Below are 21838 nucleotides of genomic sequence, written 5' to 3'. Positions count from 1 at the left end.
AAAAATTAAAAAATTGAAAAAACTAATCGATGAATTGAATTTTAATTGATTGCGATCGATAGGGCTCAACAATACCTAGTAAAAAAAGTCAAAAGCGTCACATTTTATCAAAAATGTGAATCAATGCAATTCGCTTTTCATGGATATCTCCGGAGCCCTCATTTTCATGGTCTTGTTGGAAAAGTAGGAAAATTTTCGGTTCCAATTCCCACGATTCCGTCCTTTTATCTCCAATTGAGGTCGCAACGTCAGGGAAAAAACATTCATATCTTGTCTGACATCTCTGCTACAAACTCTGGTCATCAACTCTGGTTTTCAGTTGCAATTGGAATTGTAAATTTACACAATAATAGGAGTGCATTGACGATTTTTTCTTGACTCGCAAAAATCTTCAAACAATTTGCTATCGATTGGTGATAAAATTTTTGGAAATAATGAAATAGGGGGGATAACGTCTTTTTTGTCAGGGGTGATTTTTCAAAAATTTATTTTAAAAAAAGTACTAACTAGCAAATGTTTTTTATCAGCTCGCAATTTTCTTCAAAACTACTTCAATGAGGAAAAAAAATAAAAATTTGGAATATCCCTACATGAGGGGCTAATTGATCGTATCTAAGATGAGATTATTGAGATGATGTGTCTCGACTCGGTGTGACACCTGGGGAGCAGAATCTCGCTTTGGTTAGGTTGGGATGTTGCACGTGTGTTTCGCTCGGTGAAGTGGTGTCCATTGAAGTACTGGGGGGTTATCATGGGCAAAGCGAAGAAGATCAAGGTGACCAAGGGAGACAGATCCGAGAAAATTCCCCTGGGGGATCAGATCGAGGGGGAGAAATCAGTGAAAATGAAGAATCGACAGAAGATCAGGTTTCGTAGGGATGAGGACGAAGAGGTTAGGTTTCTCTTCATTTGTTGGCTTAATTGGAATTATCGATGATTGTTGGGGCTTGTTGGATGATCATTGAGTCCAGGATTTCAAAGATTGAGGTGGTAATTCATAATTTTAATGATTTTTCAATGCCACAAGAATTTTTCGTGAATTGAAATTTAAAAAATCAGGTCTCACGTTGAAGGGAATTTCATAAGCTTTAAAATGAAATCAGATTTTTTCAAATCGCTTCGTTATTTTACGAGATATTGGCGATCTTCTGGGAAGGAATATTCAAGTTCATTTTTAAGTTTTCCTGAGATAATCCACCAGCCTGAACCAACAGTTATAAAAATCGACAATTTCAGCTCAATCATTGAGACTCTCTCGTTCTTCTGATTAAATTCCGCTTGTTCGTCGGATATTTCAGTTTGTCGACGCGAATCTCTCGCAGAAAATCCTCTCCCAAGCGCGCAAGCAGCAGCTGGAGCTCTCAGAGGACGCCTCTCCCTCGACGTCGAAAAAGCCCCTGACAAAGCTGGGTCCAGAACTGAGCGACGAAGAAGACCCCCCAAGTGAGGATGAGGTGACTTGTCAGGACTACTACGAGGACATAGAGATAAACGACGAGGACGAGAGGGCCCTCCAGATGTTCATGGACAGAGACAGAGCTCCCACGCGCACCCTCGCCGACATAATAATGGAAAAACTCACGGAGAAAAAGACAGAAATTGACACCCAATTTTCGGACGTCGGTTCCCTCCAGATGCAGGAGCTGGATCCTCGAGTGAAGGCCATGTACGAGGGTGTGAGGGACGTTCTGGTGAAATACCGAAGTGGAAAGTTGCCAAAAGCCTTCAAGATCATCCCTAGCCTTCGAAATTGGGAGCAAATACTCTATATTACTGATCCCCCCAGGTGGTCAGCAGCTGCCATGTACCAGGCGACCAGAATTTTCGCCTCTAATTTGAAGGAGAAAATGGCCCAGAGGTTCTTCAACCTCGTTCTCCTCCCCAGGATCAGGGACGATCTCGCCGAGTACAAGAGACTGAATTTTCACCTCTATCAGGCCCTCAGGAAGGCCCTCTTCAAGCCTGGGGGCTTCATGAAGGGAATTCTCCTGCCCTTGTTGGAGTCTGGCACGTGCACGTTGAGGGAGGCTGTCATAGTTGGCTCTGTCATCGCCAAGAACTCCATTCCAATACTTCATTCGTCAGCTGCTATTCTCAAAATCGCTGAGATGGATTACACTGGGGCTAACAGCATATTCTTGAGGATTTTCTTTGATAAGAAGTATGCTCTGCCTTATAGGGTGGTTGATGGGGTGGTCTTTCATTTCTTGAGGTTCGAGAGGGAAACTAGGGAGCTGCCTGTCCTCTGGCATCAGGCCTTCTTGACTTTTGTCCAGAGGTACAAGGGGGACATTAGCTCGGAGCAGAAAGATGCCTTGTTGGAGCTCCTGAAGAGGCAGAATCATCATTCGATTACTGGGGAGATTCGGAGGGAACTGATGCACGCCAAGTGCAGGGATGTCGAGGGGATCGAGCCTGGATCGGAACCCATGGCTCTGTGAAGTGACTAGAGGAGTTTTTTTACTGTTGAATATTCATTTTCACTTCAAATTTTACATCAATTATCCAGAAAATTCAATTCAATTAAAATAAAAAATTGAAATCACAAATGAAAAACACTATTGAATTGAATTCTTCTGAACCTTGTGACCCATTTTGGGAATTTTTGCATCCAATTTGAAGGGGAAAATGGCCCAGAGATTCTTCAACCTCTTTTCCTCCCTAATGAGTGGACTTGAAATAAATGTTGGAAGACATTTTCTCTCAACCTCCATCGAAATCTCAAAAATCCACTTTTTCTGGCTGAATAATTTTTTTTGCACTTTCGCCGTTATTTATGCTAGTTTATCTACTTATTATATTCAATAAAAATTCACAAACACAATTTCACGATAACACATGTTTATTTGGAGCTAATCCAATTTAATCAGATCGCAGAGAGTAATTAAATCGTTTCCCTTATCAATTAATTTAATCATAAAACGACGCATTGATGGACAGCAATGGAAATATTACTTCTGAATTCTACATTCGTATCGAACAAATTAATTTGGCTGTGATAAATTATAGGAATTGCTTGGGTTCAACGATAAAAAATTTATACAAAGTATAACATTCGCCTTAATTTCAAATAATTAACATTACTATGTACAGAAATGTGTGGATGAACAAATTGATAAATTAATTGATGGCTTTTCTTTTCGTTTAGTTTGTTCGCTGGAGTTTGAGTTTTTAAAATGCTTGAGCAACAGCTTGAGAAATAATTCGTAAGCGTCCCTTCGAGCTATTTATTATTCTTCCCATTTGAGGGATTTTTTTTCAGTTCTCTTTGTTTCGTTTGAAATTAGAATTCTAGTAGCAGTTGATAGGAACGCAGACTCTTAGTTAATGGGAGCCAACTCAGGGGGGACAGTCTTTTTAGGAAACTCATTTTTTCTTGAAGAAACTTGTGATGCTCTTCGAGCCAGCCGCTGCTTTTTGCCTTGCTATCTCCTTTTTTGAGGCTGTTTGGGGTTTCTGGGGCTGAAAACGATGATTAATAGGTGAAATTAGCTATTTAAATAATTTTTTTGAAGCTAATTGGAAAGATAATCATGATAAAATTTCAATAAATGAAGATTTTATGGAAATTGAGGGTTGGTTCATTTTTCTTCATCAATATCCCTGAAATTATTAGATTTAGAAAATAATTTCAATCAAATTCTCTATAAAAAGTGTTGTATCAAATTTTTCGGTAGCAAGAGTCATTAACGAGGTAATTCAACAATTGAGAGACTAAAAATTGCGAAAGTTGAAATAAAACAATTACTATGAAATTAATTGCTCCTGAGGTAAATGAATATTTACCTTTTCTGGTTTCGTGAGGTCGAGAGCTCGTGTCCTGGGGGACTCTTCGTCCATGGAATCCTTCTTCTGTCGTTTCTCCTCAGGAAGTTCCTTGGGACTCATCAGCTTGCGTTTGTTTTTGTTCTCCTCCTCTGGGAGATTCATGTTTTGAGCCAGTTTTTTTGAGAGATCTTCAGTCAGGTATTCGGAGACTATACCGTGTGCATATTTCAGGTATTCTGTTTGAAGAAAAAACAAGTGGACAATTGCATTTTTTTTTATAAATGAGGGGAGTTATTGTTGCTCATAAATTAGCAATTTTTAAAATACTTGTTTCACTATTTTCTCTCTCCTTCTATTTCTTCATGTCATAGTACTATCATCAATTGAAATGTCATGAAAATTTTGCGTATCATTTCGTTCTGTCTCAAGATTCGAATTCATTTTCAAGAGGCTATTGTCATCAATTTTTTGAGTGATCATTGAAAAATCGATTTTTGGAAAAATATCAATTTTTTCGAATCCGTATGAAAAATTAAATTTTAATTGGTGTTAAAGTCTATATTCATGGAAAAAATTCCTGAAATTACAAAACCTTCCATTCGAAAGGAAAAATTAGTTAAATTTACCATTATCACTGCCAGCCTCGTATTTAGTACTCTTAACGTAATTGGCACTGACAGCCCCCTGGCCGACATGAATGCCCTTCTGCCTGAGAACATCAGCGACCCTCTCGACCTTCTTCTGGAGCCACCCCAGGGTCTTCTCCTCGTTGTACTTGTAAGCCTGATACGACTCGTCCCCCTTGCGATCGGCCACCAGCGACACTTTCAGGCTCTGACACCTCGCCAGTCTTATGGTCTCGGGGTAGTCCTCGTCCCTGAGGCACTGCTCGAGGGGCAGCACCTGCTGCGCCTTCCTCAGGTACGGTAGGACCAGAAAAATGGGATCGATGGGGGTTGATAAGTGCATCTTTCCATCGGATTTAACGTTCTCGTCGATAAACCACGAGCGCTTGTTCTCGTCGAAGGTCAAGACCTCTTGGACCGTCTGGTCACCGGGACTGAAGACGAACATTGCTGGTTGGTTTGTCGCTGGATGACGAAGCTTCACGATGTCCGGGGGATTGCTGTCAGAACCGCCAACTCCATCTCCTAAAAACAATAAGGACAATAAAGGGAGAATGGCTTCCTTCAAGCGTTCAAATCGTTCAAATTCCTTGTCCAAATTGCATCGTTCGTTCAAGAGATATCGAAGATTTAGTGGAGCCATTTTTTCTCACCCTCTCTTAATTGCTTAATCCGAAAATATCTTTCCTGATAAATTTTGCACAATTATCGATTTAATGATTATATAATCAATCCTCCAGATAAAGCGTAATTAATTTTCTTACACATATCTGCAATTTGTGAATAATTTAATCGTTAATAAATTATAATTTACATCAATCATCCAATTATAAAATTTACTTTCACAAGCACTAGTTGAAATAATTCTTAGCTCCTAAATTGCACAATTTTTTCGTTGACTACCGTAATTTTTTAGAGGGAGCCTAGGGGAAAATATCGCATAACATTTTTCGTAGGAAATTTAATTCTCTGCAAAAAATGTATTACGGCATTTTTCTCCAAATCTACTTGTTATCGAGATAATTAAACATTTAGAAAAGATGTTTTGTTTAACTCGGGATTAATTCAAGTAATTTTTGGACTATCTCTAGGAAAAAATGACAGAAAACATTTTTCGCTGGAAATTCTCTTCTCTAAAATAAAGTCTTCTCACTTATATTCGAGATAACTCACAATTAGCAACTGGAAATTTTCATGTTTCATGCGAAAACAATTTCCAAAAAGTTATCAATTCGTAAAAAATTAAATTTATCTCAGTAGCTGTACTCTCTGGCCAAAAAATGAAAAGAACCCCAATGAAAAATGCCAAATTTCCACTTCCTAACCACTCTCATCCCCTCATAATAGGCGTATCCACAAAAATTGATCGACTCTCGTGTTTTTTTTTTCTCTTCATATTCACCTTTCATAAGAAAAACCCATGTATTACTCGGTGAATTGGTGTTGGCTGTTTTCACACACTTCTTGGGTGATCCCTTGACCCGTGGCATTTTACAACCACGTGTTTGTTGTTGTCAATTCTATTGTTGCAATAATCACTTAACACAGCTTTTTTCGCGCCTAATTTATCGAACGACTCACTTCGATGCACGGATTGCTGGGCTGCAGAGGGTAACGGTGGGTGGGCTGGGGGTGGGGGTATAACGCATCATCTACTGGCTTTTTTTTTTTTAGAATTCACTTTTTGCATTTATGGTGGAACCCGGGTATCGCTGGAATAGTGTAGAACGCTGGGGGTAGAATTGGGAATTGCTGTGGCGCTGGAATCACTTGGCCTCGGTTGGACATCAAAATCACGGTTTTTTTTTGTTCACTCTTACCACGAGAGAATATCTCAGTCGTAGGTAAAGTAGGTAAAGTATAGCATCTGAGCGAGAAGAAAAGATGACGCGTGAGAAAATTCATTAATGAACTCGTTAATATTGAATTGTGACCAATTCAGAGACTTTGAAAACTAGAAAAACTTTGTCATGTGATTTTAATCCAATGTTCAATTGTATTTTTACAAAATTTTAGTGCATTGGGGGCTCTAATGAGTCTAGTCACACGTGTACATCGAACTGAATTCATCAATAATCTTTTTTAAAGATGATATTTTGTTTTTTTCTCGATAATAACAGTTATCGGCGAGAAAAAAACAAAAATTGAAGAGCAAAAAGATCAAGCAGGCAGGCCTCCACTAACGCTGCCGTATGCTAATCCAATATCCTCAGGGTCATTCTGGGCACATTGAGCATTGGAATGGATAGCTTGATCCACATATAGTACAACCCCATGTTCACATGAATGGAGGCCACAAAGAAACGTAATACGGGTGAAGTCCAGGCCATCACAAATCCATAATGTCTATTTCTGGGCTGCATCACCTTGCGGAAGTAGCTTCCCTGTCACACGATTAATGCATCATCCAATAATTTATAAAGCTGGGAAATTATTTAAAGACGATGTTCCGAGATGATAAAGCCTAATTTCGAAGCAAATGTGTGTAGAATAATTTAGGAAATTTTTTGGTCTGATTTCAGTTGAGGGTCAAATGGTTTTCACGGGGGAACGATTTGCGCGGTGATCAGAAAGGGCCATTTGACCCGTTCTCGAGACTCGTTTGACCCTCAAAACAAAAAAAGTTTACTGAATTATATTAAACAGCCCGTGAATTTCTGTCCTAATTATCAAATTATCTCGAAAACCATCAGGTTTAGCTAAAAATATCTCCAGACCTTTTTTGTAGCTTTTTCATACACCCACTCATTACCCAACTCATTATTAACCAACAGAAAAATAATTTTTTTTCTTTACTCGAACGGTTTTGATGGTTGTCATATTTTTTCTGACCATTAATCTGATCCTTGTGACCCTTAATTTTGGACTCTTATTTTAGAGTACCAAATTTTGAACATTTTCAGCGCCACGAAAATGGGGTTTTTCAGGTCCCTCGACACGAAAATTAATATACACGCCTCGCCATGGAAAACATATCACCCTCGGCTTCGGCTCGGAAGGCAATCTTGCACGTGGGGGACGGTGATCTGTTTTCCAAGGCTCGGGCATGTAGTGTACTATTTCTTGTTGAATGTCAAATTAATTTCTAATAAGAAATTCAACTCCTCCGAACAAGTTCTCCCGATATTTTTTCGTAATAGAATAAAAATAACGCAGTAATCAGCGATACATCTCTCACTAATTAATGAAGAAACCCGACGGGCAATTGAAAAAAAAAACGTCAAACAACTTCAAGATTATCAAACATATATATATTTTTTCTCCTTTTATTAAACACAGAATCACAGAGCAAACTGGACATGTTTGGAGGTGGGAAAGAGGATTACCGGGTGATTACAATCGTTCATCATGAATTATCTTCACAATTTAATTATTTCTCCATTAATGATAGTGTTACCTCGCTGTTACACGACGAAGCCACGCCCCATTTGATCGTCCTGTGTTCATAAACTCAATCAAATGAAAAATTCCTTCTAAACAAGGAACGATCGATAAATCAACGGTTACGTCATTGCGGCAAGCATTTGATTGTAATTACTTACTTCGTTAGAAAAAACTATAGATTCATTTGACGGGACCTCTTCGTTATAACTGCGAAATCGCAGTTTATTTTTCCATCTTTACGTCAATTTTCTCTCTCTCTCTCTCTCTCTCTTTCTCTCTCTCTCTCTCTCTCTCTCTCTCTCTCTCTCTCTGAAGATGGGGATTCAATTAGTTGGAAGTTGTCAAGTTTATTTACAGATTCAAGGCAATATTGTTAATTATGAGCTACATGCATACGTGTCCAACACTCTGGGATATTCCGTATTAATCACCACTTTCATCGACGAAAAGAAAGAAAACCTCCAGTTGAATTCATTCAATAATTTTGTACAATAGTTTTCATGTCAATAGCAATTTCAATTATGCTGATTTTATTATCAAATGTTTTTATAATCTTTCTGTTGATTAAAAATCGCATTCTAGGAAATTGTTCATTTCTTTCATATAAAAAGTTTATTCAATCAATCTTTCAATAGTTGATTCACTAATTTTCTTCGTTTTTTTTTTTTCATCATTCAATTACGTCGATTCTCGTGCGCAAGCACCGTTTTACAACGGCATTATTCATTAGTATTATCTACTATCTGTTTATTGTTAATATTAATCATTATACCTTGGGATTATTATCAATTAATAATCTCACGCATTCACAATCATACAAATTTTTAATTCAATCATTCGTTTCTAGTTTTAGGTTGTTGTTTCACAGGGAAAAAAATTGAATGGAAAATTCATCATTTTCTCTGAAATTCCAGTGGAAAATTCATATATTTCTCTGTTTAATGAATTTCATTAATGTTTTCAGCAAAATTGAAATTTTGCTTGAAAAAAAATTGCTAACTTGAAGGAAATACTTGGATTTCCTTCCTTAAAGTTAAAAAAATCATGCCCAATAATTTTTATATAAAAAAAATATACAGAATTCATTTGATTAAAAAATCAATGTGCAAATATTAGCTATCAATGGAACTTCCAATAGAATTTTCCAGTGAAAACTAGATTTTTCCGCTCGATTCTTTCATTTTTTGTTATTCTCTTGATTTCTCTTCAATCTTTTATCTTCTAGCCTAATTCCAACACTTCTTTCTTCATTCAAAAAACTAATTATCCTTCCACCCCCCCCCTCCCCCGGTCGTTTTGTCGTGGCCACCTCTAAAACGTAACAACTTTGTACTTGCAAGCAATCATTGCGATTTTCTAGTTCTCTTTTCATCATTTTTCGTCCATCGTTTGGATTTTTCATATGCGTTGGCAACTCTCTTTCTCTTGGTTTTATCGTAAGTACCGGGTAATTAATGTGGTTGATTGGTTTTAGTGAGGCTTGGTGTATGGAAAAGTCTGAAGTCACTTTCAAAGTTTTTTTTTTAGGTTTAATGATGGAGATGTTGATTTTATTGGAGGAAGATTCGTGAGTGGAGAGTTTTGAGAGGAAATGTTGAAAATTTTCCTCGTGGGAATTTAGTGAAATGAAGAATGTCGTTTGACAACGAATGTTGAGTTTTGATTTAAACGAGTAGATTAATTGATGAAATACTAGAAGAAAACGACGATTCAACATTTTTTTTGTTTTGATTTTAGTTGAGGGTCAAACGAGCCTTGAAGACTTGTAGAGTTAAGGGTCAATTGACCCTTTCTGATCACTCTGTTCTAACCCCATTTGATCCTCAACTGGAATCCAAAAAAAGTTGCTAATTATCCCTTTCTCCTGATATTCATTCACATTTTTCTATTAAATTTCATGAAAAAATATTTAAAAAACATTCTCCACAACCAAAATCTCCAAAAACTCTAGTGACTTTCACATGGATAAATCCCACCAATTGATCACAATATCATATGTCCCCTGTAAATTTTTACAGTTACCTCTAAATAAAAAAAAGAAATTCGATAATTCTTCCAATAGGAAAATCGACGTGGACATGGATAACTCGTCCTACTTGTGTACAATGATTTGACATTAAAAAAAATTTACTTCTGTTACAAAGTGTATAATTAGTAAAAAATGTCGACGGAACCGTTGCGAAGAGAGCCCGAGGGGCTCGACGCATGATTGCCCACTAATCATTCAATTATCAATTAACCCCTCTCGTTAATTACGGAAGCACCAATTTGTTCACTAATTTCTCATTTTTTTATTTTAGTTTTACAAAATGAAAAATCAAATAATCGTCGTTAACATTCTGAGATTGAGCCCCAGTCGAGTTGTCGATTAAACACATTTATCGAGTGTTTTTATTCTGTTGTTTATGCAGATGTTTATTCAACTGCTATTGTGCATTAATTTCATGTTCATTCCACTTTTAGTCCCAGCGTAATGCAGCTGACGATACTCCCTACAGCTTAGTCTTTAATTTTCTCACAGACATTTTAGTTTGATGATTTTTTTTTGTATAAATTCAGGAAATTGCGGGGATTATGTAGACACATTGATTTGAGGGAAATTAAATGTGATGAATTCAGTAATGAAGAGGGAAATCGAAGAGATGTTCAGGTTTATTCGGGTGGGATTATCGTGAGAATTAGTGGATTTGGGGGAAAATGTCACAGACCATTTTTGTTAGAAATTTCATTCTCCAAAAAAAGTCAAAACACTTTTCCTCCTAAAACTGCTCATTAACGAGTTTTATTCCACTTGACCAGTTTTCTTCCTCTCTATATGCGGAATTATCTCATCAACCACTCTCCAATCCCAAATAAATCCCACAAATTTCCTCTACAACTTCATTACTGAATAAAAAATCAATATTTCACGATATAAAAAACCGGATGTGGGACTCTCGAGGAAATGTCACTGATCAACTGCCCCCCCCCCTCTCTGAAGTACATATTGATAATCGATATCATCATTGATCAATAATTTGCATTTGGATAAGTACAACTGCTGCTCTCAATCGTGAACTGTGACTCATGCCTCGATCACAATCAGAAAATAAATCAAGAACCATTTGAAGATGGGGGGGAGTGCTTGAGGGAATAACAAAGCATTTTAAACTGTTCTGTTCTGTTTGAGGCAGTTGATTCTCTTTCAGTCTTACATTGACGATGAGAAAGAGGAGGAATTAAAGGTAGAGAATAACGAGAGACAATGGGGAATCTCGAGGGCTGGGATTATTCATGGTACTGGGGTTATTGATGCTGCAATCCAAGACAATTAAATTTCTCCTCCATTCGTGTACAAAAGACGTAACACTCGATTGCGGAGGATTGTTGAGGAGGCTGGAGGGGGAAGGGGGGGGGGCACCAGCTGATTGGCTCCTCGAAGTTATTGTCCATGTGGCAACCATATCATTGGATGATTTATAAAGAATTATTCGTGGTGTTGATGATAAAGTCAGAGTTGTTCGATTCTGGGGTGAAGTTTGAATTTGTCATTTCGGTTATTCTGCGTTTATCTCGAGAAATAATGGATTTAAAAAAAAAGGTGTCAGGAAACTAAATGTAGGGGATTGAATTGCACACAAAAAATGTCTTGTGACATTTTCTCCTATACCTAGTCCTTCTCGAGATAGTGACAACCATGAAAAATGAGCTTCGTCAAGTTGAGTGCAGAATCGCTTCGCACAAATCTGCGATTATCTCAGAAACAAGTGGATTCAGAGAAAAATGTTTCATACATTTTTTGTAGAGGATTAAATTTCGAGAAATTTCGAGAAGACGTCGAGAGAAATCTTATTCAAGTTTTTGATACGAAACCACTCATTAATAAAATAATTCAACAGTCAATTGCTAATAAAATAACTGAAGTTCAATAAAAAACTTCAATCAATTCCTCAATTATTACGAAAACAACTGCATTTAGAGCAAAATGTCACAAGAAATTATCTCCAGTGATAATAGTGAAATTTCCCACAAAAAGTGTCTTCTAACATTTCCCACTAACCCCCCTCCATCCCGAGATAATTTTCCCTGAACTTCACCCCAAAATCGCAATCTCAAAAAATTGTCAATTCTCTGGAAGATGTCTACCTAAACCTACCTAATTACTGATATAATAATCGTCTGGAGACTGAAAAAATTCACTGATATGCATTACAACGTCTACCAAAAATAATAAATGAGTGAAGAAGCGTCGGTTGGTGATTAATCCCCTGGAGATTGAGTCGATTCGCCCCTCAGGTCTCAAATTCCCCGAAATTTCGCATCGTATACATGTTTACAAACGACGAGAGAAGTCTCCACCGAATTACCTCATCATCATTTCCACACTGTTCAACTCTCAAATATTTATTTTCATTAAAAAATTTGTTCAACTGCTCAATGAATGGAAGCCAAAAGGCAGTAGTCTCTCCGTCATTAATGAGCATTAATTATTTCACCGACAATCAGTCGTTTTTTTTTTTTTAATAATTAATGTAAGCCCTCGTCAACTGCCTCAACATCATGTCCTGTTCCTTCTCCAGACGATAATTCGTAGATTGAATGAATTATTTTGAATGATTTGTCGACTCCAGCTGGGGTAAGGAGCACTCGTGGGCTGGGTTTTAGCTCATTACTGAATTATTGTTATCGACAGAGCGACATGTGAGTCCAGTTGCCCGAAGAATACCGTCGAGAGCCCTCCTCAGGGTGCAGCGTGACGCAACGAGGCTGACCGCGAGGCCAGGCTCTCGTCTGGGCTAGGAAGCACCCATTGAGTCACCACCAGGGCTTGAATTGTTCTGCATCTGTCCTTGGTCCTGATTGTACGGATGATTGCTGTTGCAGAGAACTGTGTAGATGTTGTCCACGTTGCTGAGCTTCTCGAAGAAGGGGATTAGGTCGAGGAGCTCGGAGTCTGTCATGTCGTCAAACCAGGAAGCCACTGGCACCTGTCAGCAACAAAAAATTAAATTTTTTTTCTTCACATTTTTCGTGAAACATTTCATTGGAAAATGAGAGACTTTTTCAACTGAAAAATTAAAGCCTTAAAAAAAATTCTTCCAAAAATTTCCCCCAAAATAATGAAATAATCAAAACATTTAATAAATACTTTCCGCTGCTCTCTGTTACTAAAAATGCAAGATCAAAATTCATATTTCTGCTTGAAAGTAACAGTGAGATATATTTTATCATCGATCTGGAGTTCTGAATCTCTGACCCTGAGACATTGGATTAATATTCAGAGACAAACAACATGAGGATGAGGATAAAAAATGCGTTTGAGCCACATTTGATTGGATTTCTTACCGCATTGTCCGGGTGAAATATGTAGCTCGCTGGGCTATTGTCGACGATGATGATCTGTTGAAGGTCCCTACCGAGTTTATTCAAATCCTTGACATAATTGCCCCGGTGAAATACGCATGATTCTCTAAAGAGCCGAGCTCTGAAGACTCCCCATCTGTCGAGCAGATCTGCCACTGGATCTGCGTACTGGGGGATTGTGAATAAAATTCTCATTAACACACTTTGGGTAATTGAGGGGAATTCGTTAAGCACATGGCATGGTAAATGCATTGAAGAAGTTGTTTATGAAGTTTAATTCACGTTCAGTGAATTATTTATAGACGACTGGAAGGAACTTGGTGAATTTTTGGAATATCTGCGGAGAGGATGGGTTTAGGGGAAAAATTGACGGGAATTATTTGCCAAGAATTTCACGAGCTATAAAATTTCTTCATGACATTTTTCTCAAAATTCATTATTTTTCTAGATAATTGGGATTTTATTTTTAACGAGGGCTTTTAAACGATAAAATAAAAAAGTTTAAACTTTTATTTTTCACTTTTTGTCGAGTGAAATATCTCCGGAATGACGGGGTTTCCAGGAAAAACTCGTAGGACATTTTTGTTGGAGAATTTCGTCAGTTACAAAAAAGATAACCAGTCAAATTTTCTCCTAAACCATTGCCTGCTCTTCCCAGATAATCGTAAAAAACCTCTTCAATGTCATCGAGATCTCCCCCACAAACAACTCTCGTGATGAAAAAAAACTTATAAATGTTTTTGCCTCTAATAGTCCATCCTTTTAATTGACACTGACCTTTGCTAGACTGGCTGTGAATAGTACACACTCGTATAATTCTCCCATTCTCTGCAAAAACTCATCGACGTAAGGCCTCTTAAGAACATACACTTGATGCACGGTCCCATCAATTTCAACTGGTACAACAAAGTCAGCATTGTTGATGGGCTTGAATGAACTGTGTACCAGTGTCTCATCAAGATCAATCACCATACACTTTTTGTGCATATCCTGATGCCTGACTGGTGGCAGGAGAAATCTGGGTGAACCAGTGCCAGGTGGTGGTGTACCTCTGCCATCACCCTGGAGGGAACTGGCTTTGGAGCTCTTGGAGCTACCACCTCGTCCTCTACCGAGGCAACACAGTAGTGAACGCAGCAGTCCACGGCCTCGGGGCTTCTTACCCGATGGTCCATTGTTGCTCGGTTCATTCTCCCTTGGTAATTGTGCTGGCGAAACACAAATTTCAGGCATTCCGTTAATTGTATTCTTGCAAGTGGTAGAAAGTTTTTGTGTTAAATGAAATGATTTCTTATTAAGGATCAATCGAATTTCATCAATTTTTCATTTTTTCCAAAAATCGATTTTTCAACGACTGTTGTAGTTGCTGAGTTACAGCACATTGTTTGCGATTTGAATGAGAAAATGGGTTTTTCATCATTGCTGAAAGAATCATCAGTAACAGCAATTAAATCAGGGCTTCTTAATCAAGTTGAAAAATGGTGAGAACAGCATGATTGCTTATCAAGTTACACAATACCGTCATGAGCTTTTTATATAAAAATCTCTATCTCTACTAAACTCAGGTACTAGTCCATTATGTTGAATAATTATTCATATTAGTCAGTAGTAATAGGAATTTAAAAAAGAGAACTCACTCGGAAGCAAATTGTTAATTTATTAGCAACAATAATTATTGTTATATTTTTTTTTCTATTGATGACTGGGATTTTTTTATTGAAGAGGAAATTTCAAGTAGTTGTCTTAATGAGCAAATTTGGAGGAAAAAATCATTCCCCTCCCAAAATCCGCTCCAGACAAATTAATTGTTCCAAAAATAATACCTAGGAACAAAACACTAAAATGAACCGTCTAGACTCATCAATATACTCATCTCCCTCTAAATCCTCCAAAAATATCTCCAAAGCAAAAAAAAATCGTCCGATTTCACTCTGGCGATCGCCAGTTATTGGCAATGAAAAATCCTAGTTGAAATAATTTGCATGTGTCCCCCATCTCTCCCTGATTCCCCCCTAGTCCAACACATCCATCATGTCATCCTCCTAAAACCCTCCCAAAACTCAAAAATTTCATGCCCCAATAGGTTAACCATTCTCCCCCCACCCCACCCCTTTGAACAATGTCCCGACCCCCCCTCGCCCCGTAACAGGTGTATGTATGTACAACCCAACCCGAACGCACACCAACTCAGCATCAGTCCAGTGCCTCCACTTCATCTCCCGAGTGAAAAAAAGACCAACCAACAAAAAAAGGCCTCGACGTAGAGCGAGACACAAAATCGTCACACCCAATTCCTCAATGTCCTACCTTTCTCGTTATTGAAGTGTCCCAACTCGTCATCCCTCGACACTTGAGTGATAATGGACGATGCGTCCATTTAAAACATGAGTTTGTCTCTCCCAGTTGGTGGTTCTCTGTTTTTTTTTTTCGCACGAAAAAAAAGTAAATACGGTACGGGGGCCCAGGGGCTAGCGCAGACACACGTAAAAATACATTCACTGCATTTGTACTGAAAATACAAATGCCACAGACACTGTCACTTCCTCAATGCGACAACTGTTTTCACCCGTTGCCGCCACAATATCCAGGGGAAACACAGATGGATGAGTAAACGTGGGTGCTGTGGACACAACACAGCGACGAGAGTGTGCATGAACGATCGGATAATGATGCATGCATCCACGGTTTATTTAGTTTATTTGTTGGGCTGTTTTTTTTTTTGCTTGAGAATTTGTTCGGAAATTCTCGAGAATTTTCAGGGGATTTTTTATTTATTTTTTCGATGATGTCTCGCGGCCAACCGCGGACACACTGACTCTGTGATGTTTCGCGTTTCGGAGACTCTTGGGGGAGATGTCGGCAATAATGTCCTTGGTTTTGGCGCGAGGGGGCAGCACATATCGATGAGTGTGTCTCGGATTGTTATCGTTTGTTGGGGATTTTATGAGCGAACCGAGGGGCAAGGGGGTCATTCGTACCATCTCAGTGGACACATTGCGTTTTGGGCACATTCTAGGGAAAATGGGGACAGTACGAAAGGCGGTGGAACAGGGCTCGGTATTGGAGATATCTTCAGGAAATGACTTACCATTCGACAGTGTTGATCATATTTAGGATTTTTCCAGAGGAAAATCACTCCTTTAAAAAGGTTTACCCAAGATTTTGCACTCAGACACTGAATAATAAAATAATTATCTCCCAATTTTTATTTGTTTCTAAGATAAATATATTTATTTACAATTTTATAATCATTCTGGGGACCGAATAAATACTTTACCACACTCAAACATCGGTTTTGTTGCTTGGGTGGGGGATTGTTTCATTATTATCACTGATATTGTGCAAAATTAGTTGACAATGTATAAAATTGGTTTGAAAAAGTCTCGTACAAAATTGAGAATTCGGAATGATCTTACGTTGAATGAATGAATAAGCTTCCAAGACGAGCGAATTACAAAAAAAACAAAAATCAACGAACAGCTGTCATTGACCACAAATTTGAATACTGGAACGTCTCAAAAAAATCCCGAGTAATTAACACGTCAATTCGCAACACTTTAAAAATCCCATGGGCATTAATTACCTAAAACAAATTCATTTTCACTTCGAGTGAGCTTGGATCTTATCATTTACTGAATCACTTTAGAACTGGTCTTTCACTGGAATATAAAGCTACTTGTTCTTCATCATCATTGTTCGACGTGTCATTCTACCACAGAACAAACCCATTATGAAAATTATTCCGATGAGAGTAAATGCTACGATTAAAAAGTATCTTCTCGATGGAGATTGGTTGACTGTTGTATAGAGTTCCTCTATCGTATTGGGTAAATGTAGCTGAAAGAAACAAAAAATTTTTTCATTTTTTGAGAAAAAATCTAGGGGTCAATCTTGAGGGTCAAAGGGGAGAGACGATCGAAGTGATCGCTCCACTTGTCTCTTCCATCCGACCCTCAAGGCTGTTTGAACCTTCATTTGCATTATGTCACTATCATCATGACGATGTCTGATTAAAACCAGCTCATGTTTCACATTGACCATAATTTTTCGATAATCTTCAGCGAATCCCAACAGTCAGGTGTTTATGAAATGAGATTTTTCATGAGAGTAGTCATACCACATTCTTAACTTGATCCATCTCATTGGCATCAATTCCCTAGCAGATTTTTACCCCACAACTCCCTTACCTTTGCGACATTCTTAAACATCTCGATTCGTTTGGACAGCATTTTGAAACAATCTGGCTCCAGTGGCTTTTTCCCATCATTCATCGTATTTTGCAAACACATGATATCTGCAATTTAAAAAAAAAACCGTCAAAAGTCACGAAAGAAGCTTGGAGAAAAGCAAGTGCGTGCACTTACGTCTTCCAGATCCTTGAGCGACATCGCTGCAATACTTGACGACATCATTGGAGCACGCCCTATGCAACAGTGGATCAAAGTGAATATCAGCCTTAGCCTCTTCAATGAGGTCCGCAATTTCAACCTTGCACTCCTCCCTCATCTCGGGATTCCCCTTATTGAATTGCATCTTGAGGCACTCCTCCACAGCATCACTGTCATCATCCTCAGAATGACAAATGGTCTGTATCTCATGGCTGCACATGGCCACCAGCAGTGGATTGAGATGATAGTTTTGCGCAGCTTCTTTAAGGATAATCGTCATCTGCTTCTGGCACCTGGCCCTGAGCTTTCCCTCCCTGAACTTGATCTTGAGGCACTTGACCACCTTGCCCTCCAGCTCCCTATCAGCAGGCTCATTATGAACAACCTTATCGCACTGAGTGATGATGTCATGTGAACAGGCAGCATGAAGTGCCCCATTGAACCTGTAATCGGTATTCTGTTCAATCATCCTTCTGACCACAAGATCCTTGCACTTTTCATCGAAGGACACCTCATCCTTGACCCCCTTCAAGCAATCAAACACCTTGGATTTGTCAGGATCCTTCTGACAGAACTGCCCAATCATCGATTGACACGTATTCCAAAGCAAAAAGTCACTGGAGCTGTCGAGGAACTCCTGCTGGCGCACCTTGAACAGCTGCTTGTGACAGGTGTTGGAGAGTTTAGACTTGTGGGAAGCCAGACACTCCAGGATCTGCGAATTGCCAGGATCGATGTTAAAGCAGTACTGCTTGATCTCAGGCTGACAAGCCTTCTGCAGCAGAGGATCCAGATTGATGTTCTCCCTCTGCTGGTACAACTGACTCCTCAACTGCTGCCTGCAGTCCTTCTCAATCCTGTGCTTACTGCCACTGGTGATGTCCTCCCTCACAATATCACTCAAACACTCGATGACTTTTGCCTTGGTCGCAGCCTTGTCGCAGAAACGATCGACATGCTGTTTGCAAGCCTTCTTAAATTTGTACGTAAAATGATAGTTCTTCAACGATATGATCTGAATGTGTTCGATAGCAGCTTTGCAGTTGTACTCGACATCGTTCTTATGTTTGATGAGGCACTCCATCATGTCTCCCTCATCCTTTCCACTCTTCAAGATGTCCTCGCAATACTTGTCCAGTGCTTTTCCACACTCCGACATGATGATCGGATTCAACTCGACTCGCTCCCCTTGATCCTCAGTCAAATTGTTGACAGCTTGCTTGCACTTGTCACTCAACTCGTCCAGATTATCCTGCAGGCAGAGGATCTCCTCGCCTTTAGCCACTTTGTCGTAGCAGTTGTCAGCAAGATCTGCGAAACAGGCTTGCTCGATTTCCGGTTGAAGATCGACACTGATGGCTCGCTGACGCATGATTCTCCTGATCTCCTGGAGACAAGCGGGCTTCAAGGTGACGTTCTTCTGATGATCTGCGTAGCGATAGAGACAGGGGAGCACAAGGGGCCCCCTCTCAGGGTCCATCAGGCTGCCGTCATCGTTCCACGCGCTCTTGGCATTGCACAGCTGCACAGCATCACTCTTGCAGGCCTTGTAGAGCTGAGGATCCAGTTTGTAGTCCCTCACGACGAAGTACTGGATCTGCAGAAGAGCAGTCTCGCAAGCCTCGCGCATTCTGTCAGTGCCCAATTTGTCCATGAGACAGTAGATGACTCTGGCATTTCCTCCTTGAACGTCTCTGCAGAAAGAATCGACCACTGGTTGACACGCCTCATGCAAGACTGGGTCGACCCGCCAGTCCTCGCCGGCGTCCGTCTCCTTGATGAGTGTCTCCAAGGCTCGTTGGCACTCAGGACGAACCTTGTTCTTGGGCTTGCGGGCTTTGGTGTGCTCCATCAGACAGTGGATGGTCACTCCGCCGAGCTCCAGGCCGTTGCAGAAGCGAGAGATGTCTGGGGAGCAGCCGTCGACGATCTCCGGTGACAAGTGGTAGTCCTCCATGAGGATCTTCCTGTGGTCGAACATCTCCTTCTGGCACTCTGGCTCAATCTTGGTGCCGTTCTTTGCTGCGGTCTCCAGGCAGAGGAGGATCTGAGCCAGTCTGATGTCCTTATCGTCGGAGACTGATCTTCTGCAGTGGTTGGTTTTGATGTCTTCCTTGCAAGCTTTGACGAGACGCTTGGAGGCCCTGTAGTCCGAAGCTATCACCTTCTCTCGCCTCGACAATTGGTCCTGGCATTGCTTCGACATTGTGCGGTCTAGCTGGTGCTGCATCAGGCATTTGTAGACTTGGCCACTCCCTGGGTGAATGCTTGGGCAGAATTTTATGTGATCTTGCATGCAGGCGAGGAAGAGTTGGCGGTCTAGTTTGATGTTCTCAGACTGAATTTCCGAGATTCTGGAGATGCGTTTGTGGCACTTTAGATCGAGGTTGTCGAGTTGCGCCTGAAGGCAGGAGATCATTTGGCCTTGGGAGATGTCGCGGTGGGGCTGGATTCTTCCGCACTTGAACTTGTCAATGTCGGATTGGCAGTCGTTGACCATCGGTGTTATTATCCGAAAGTCACTGAAGGCAACGAATTCCAAACGCTGAATGAAATCCGAGCATTGTGGATTTTTGACGCTCTCGCGTTTTTCGATCAGACAGGCCAGGTAGGCGCCGGGCTCCTGATTCTTGGCGGGACACTGGAGCTCGTCAATGTCCTCTCCGCACTCTTTGCGGGTCAGCTGTTCGATGTTTTCGTTTTCGGTTATATTTATTATGTGCTTCCATATCTGGTGCTGACAGTCGTCGTCTATCATGTAGGCTTCGTTTGTCTGCAAATAGTTTGGGGGATTATTTTAACTAGAGAATTCGCAGATGGAAATTAATCCGTTTCGTCAAGTCTGGACCTCATTTTTTGTTTTTCAAACAAATTTAGGCCCAGAATTAAATTTTCATCATCTCCACACCCGAGCTTTATTTGCTAATATAAATTTACATGCAATCACCATTTTTTGCAGCATAACTCAACTATCAAATAAATGCACACATATACGTGATACACAAAAAGGCGATAGCTCAGCTGTGCTCCAAAATATAAGGACAAATAACCCCCTCTGCACGTGCATATCGCTGAATTCTCGCCGTTTGGTGATAAAAATATTGTTTCAGCCGTGAAAAAACCTTGAAATTATTCTGCTTGTCAAGGAAATTCTCTTATCCCCGTTAAAAAAGAATTTGAATATTCCAATTAATAATAATAATAATAATCATCGTTTGTTTCACATTATCAACACAAACATTACCTTGAATGTCTGGACACACTGTAAGAGAAACAAATCATCGTTATTATTATCAATAACCCCACAAAGTCTTTCCAACGAGTCCCGGCACTTTTTATCCTCAATAAAATAATGTCCCCCATTGTCTGGGCCATTGACAATAACAGCCCTCCGCCTTCGTGATAACTCATCATTACCGAAGACCCATCCAACATTGGTATAGACACCAGAATTGGCAGTCTGTGTCACGTCATTAGCGAGCACACCGGTATTTATCTCAGTATCAAACAACAACTGAAACAATAACGCAACAGCTAGACCAACCAATCGTCTCGAATACTCCATATTTACTGTTGCACGGATCTTAGATGTATTCTAACGTGTCCCACATCACAATTTGACGAGATTGTTTGTGCTTGAATGTGAATTATATATATTTTTTTATTATTTATGATGTCACGATTTATACGAACTTTGCGCGTAAATGAGACGGACTAGAGGATGTCTGAGTTAGGGGTGGGGGGGGGCTCCGTTCTTACTTCCACGACTGTACATATCAAACAAAGAGGATAGACTAAAGTAGAGGCTCGGATCCGGGAGTTTGGCTGACCCCAGCGTGAGGCTAGTACGACCCCATGGCAGAGAGGGCACCGCAGTCGATTTCGGTGTCTGGCCGAGTTCGCCAGTTCGGTAACTCGGCAGTAGCAGTCCCGCTGTCACAGGGATAGTTTCGGAGGGGAATTTATGCCCTCCTTGTCCTCAACATGTTCTTAATGTTTATCAGGTGATTCATTTGCTGGCTAATTAATATTAAGGAATGAATTAAATTCCCCATCAATTAACCCTCTTTCATCCCTTAATCTCTGCAACAAAAAAATAAAAACTGCCATGAAAATTATGGGCCAGTAAGAAAAATAATTGTTTCGCGGCGCGCAGTAACTTTTCACCATTCGCCTGCGAATTAAAAATTCACCTCTCCCCTCCTGAGATTAAGCGATGAAAAAAAGGCTATTCGACTGAGAATTAAATTCACCATCAATTAACTATGAGAGATAGAGCCTTAAAACCTATTCCATTCGATTCCTGAGGAAATTTGGGTTCCGTATAGG

General features: G+C 39.8%; 4 protein-coding genes across 4 annotated transcripts; 1 reads left to right on the top strand and 3 right to left on the bottom strand.

The window, feature by feature from the left end:
* Positions 1 to 692: 692 nt before the first annotated feature.
* On the top strand, positions 693 to 2531 carry LOC107048212 (bystin). Its single transcript, XM_015271280.1, has 2 exons — positions 693 to 892; positions 1299 to 2531. Exons 1-2 carry the CDS (start codon positions 752 to 754, stop codon positions 2439 to 2441), a joined length of 1284 nt encoding a protein of 427 aa, XP_015126766.1. The 5' UTR covers positions 693 to 751; the 3' UTR covers positions 2442 to 2531.
* Positions 2532 to 2817: 286 nt separating this feature from the next.
* On the bottom strand, positions 2818 to 6094 carry LOC107048213 (ribonuclease H2 subunit B). The gene is made up of 4 exons (XM_015271281.2): positions 5797 to 6094; positions 4395 to 4919; positions 3787 to 4004; positions 2818 to 3462 (listed from the first exon to the last, which is right to left on the bottom strand). The coding sequence occupies exons 1-4, from the start codon at positions 5882 to 5884 to the stop codon at positions 3367 to 3369; spliced, it is 927 nt and encodes a 308-aa protein (XP_015126767.1). The 5' UTR covers positions 5885 to 6094; the 3' UTR covers positions 2818 to 3366.
* Positions 6095 to 7623: 1529 nt separating this feature from the next.
* On the bottom strand, positions 7624 to 15927 carry LOC107048329 (carboxy-terminal domain RNA polymerase II polypeptide A small phosphatase 1). Its single transcript, XM_015271468.2, has 4 exons — positions 15429 to 15927; positions 13899 to 14329; positions 13104 to 13289; positions 7624 to 12745 (listed from the first exon to the last, which is right to left on the bottom strand). Exons 1-4 carry the CDS (start codon positions 15496 to 15498, stop codon positions 12554 to 12556), a joined length of 879 nt encoding a protein of 292 aa, XP_015126954.1. The 5' UTR covers positions 15499 to 15927; the 3' UTR covers positions 7624 to 12553.
* A 401-nt stretch (positions 15928 to 16328) lies between these two features.
* Positions 16329 to 21238, bottom strand: LOC107048214 (Golgi apparatus protein 1). Its single transcript, XM_015271282.1, has 4 exons — positions 20754 to 21238; positions 17486 to 20282; positions 17309 to 17415; positions 16329 to 16958 (listed from the first exon to the last, which is right to left on the bottom strand). The coding sequence occupies exons 1-4, from the start codon at positions 21072 to 21074 to the stop codon at positions 16794 to 16796; spliced, it is 3390 nt and encodes a 1129-aa protein (XP_015126768.1). The 5' UTR covers positions 21075 to 21238; the 3' UTR covers positions 16329 to 16793.
* Positions 21239 to 21838: the final 600 nt, after the last annotated feature.

The sequence above is a fragment of the Diachasma alloeum genome, unplaced genomic scaffold (assembly GCF_001412515.2).
Source record: "Diachasma alloeum isolate Michigan unplaced genomic scaffold, Dall2.0 Dall_scaffold_00186, whole genome shotgun sequence".
NCBI classification, from domain to species: Eukaryota; Metazoa; Arthropoda; class Insecta; order Hymenoptera; family Braconidae; genus Diachasma; species Diachasma alloeum.
This window is presented reverse-complemented; position numbering and strand designations above follow the sequence as displayed.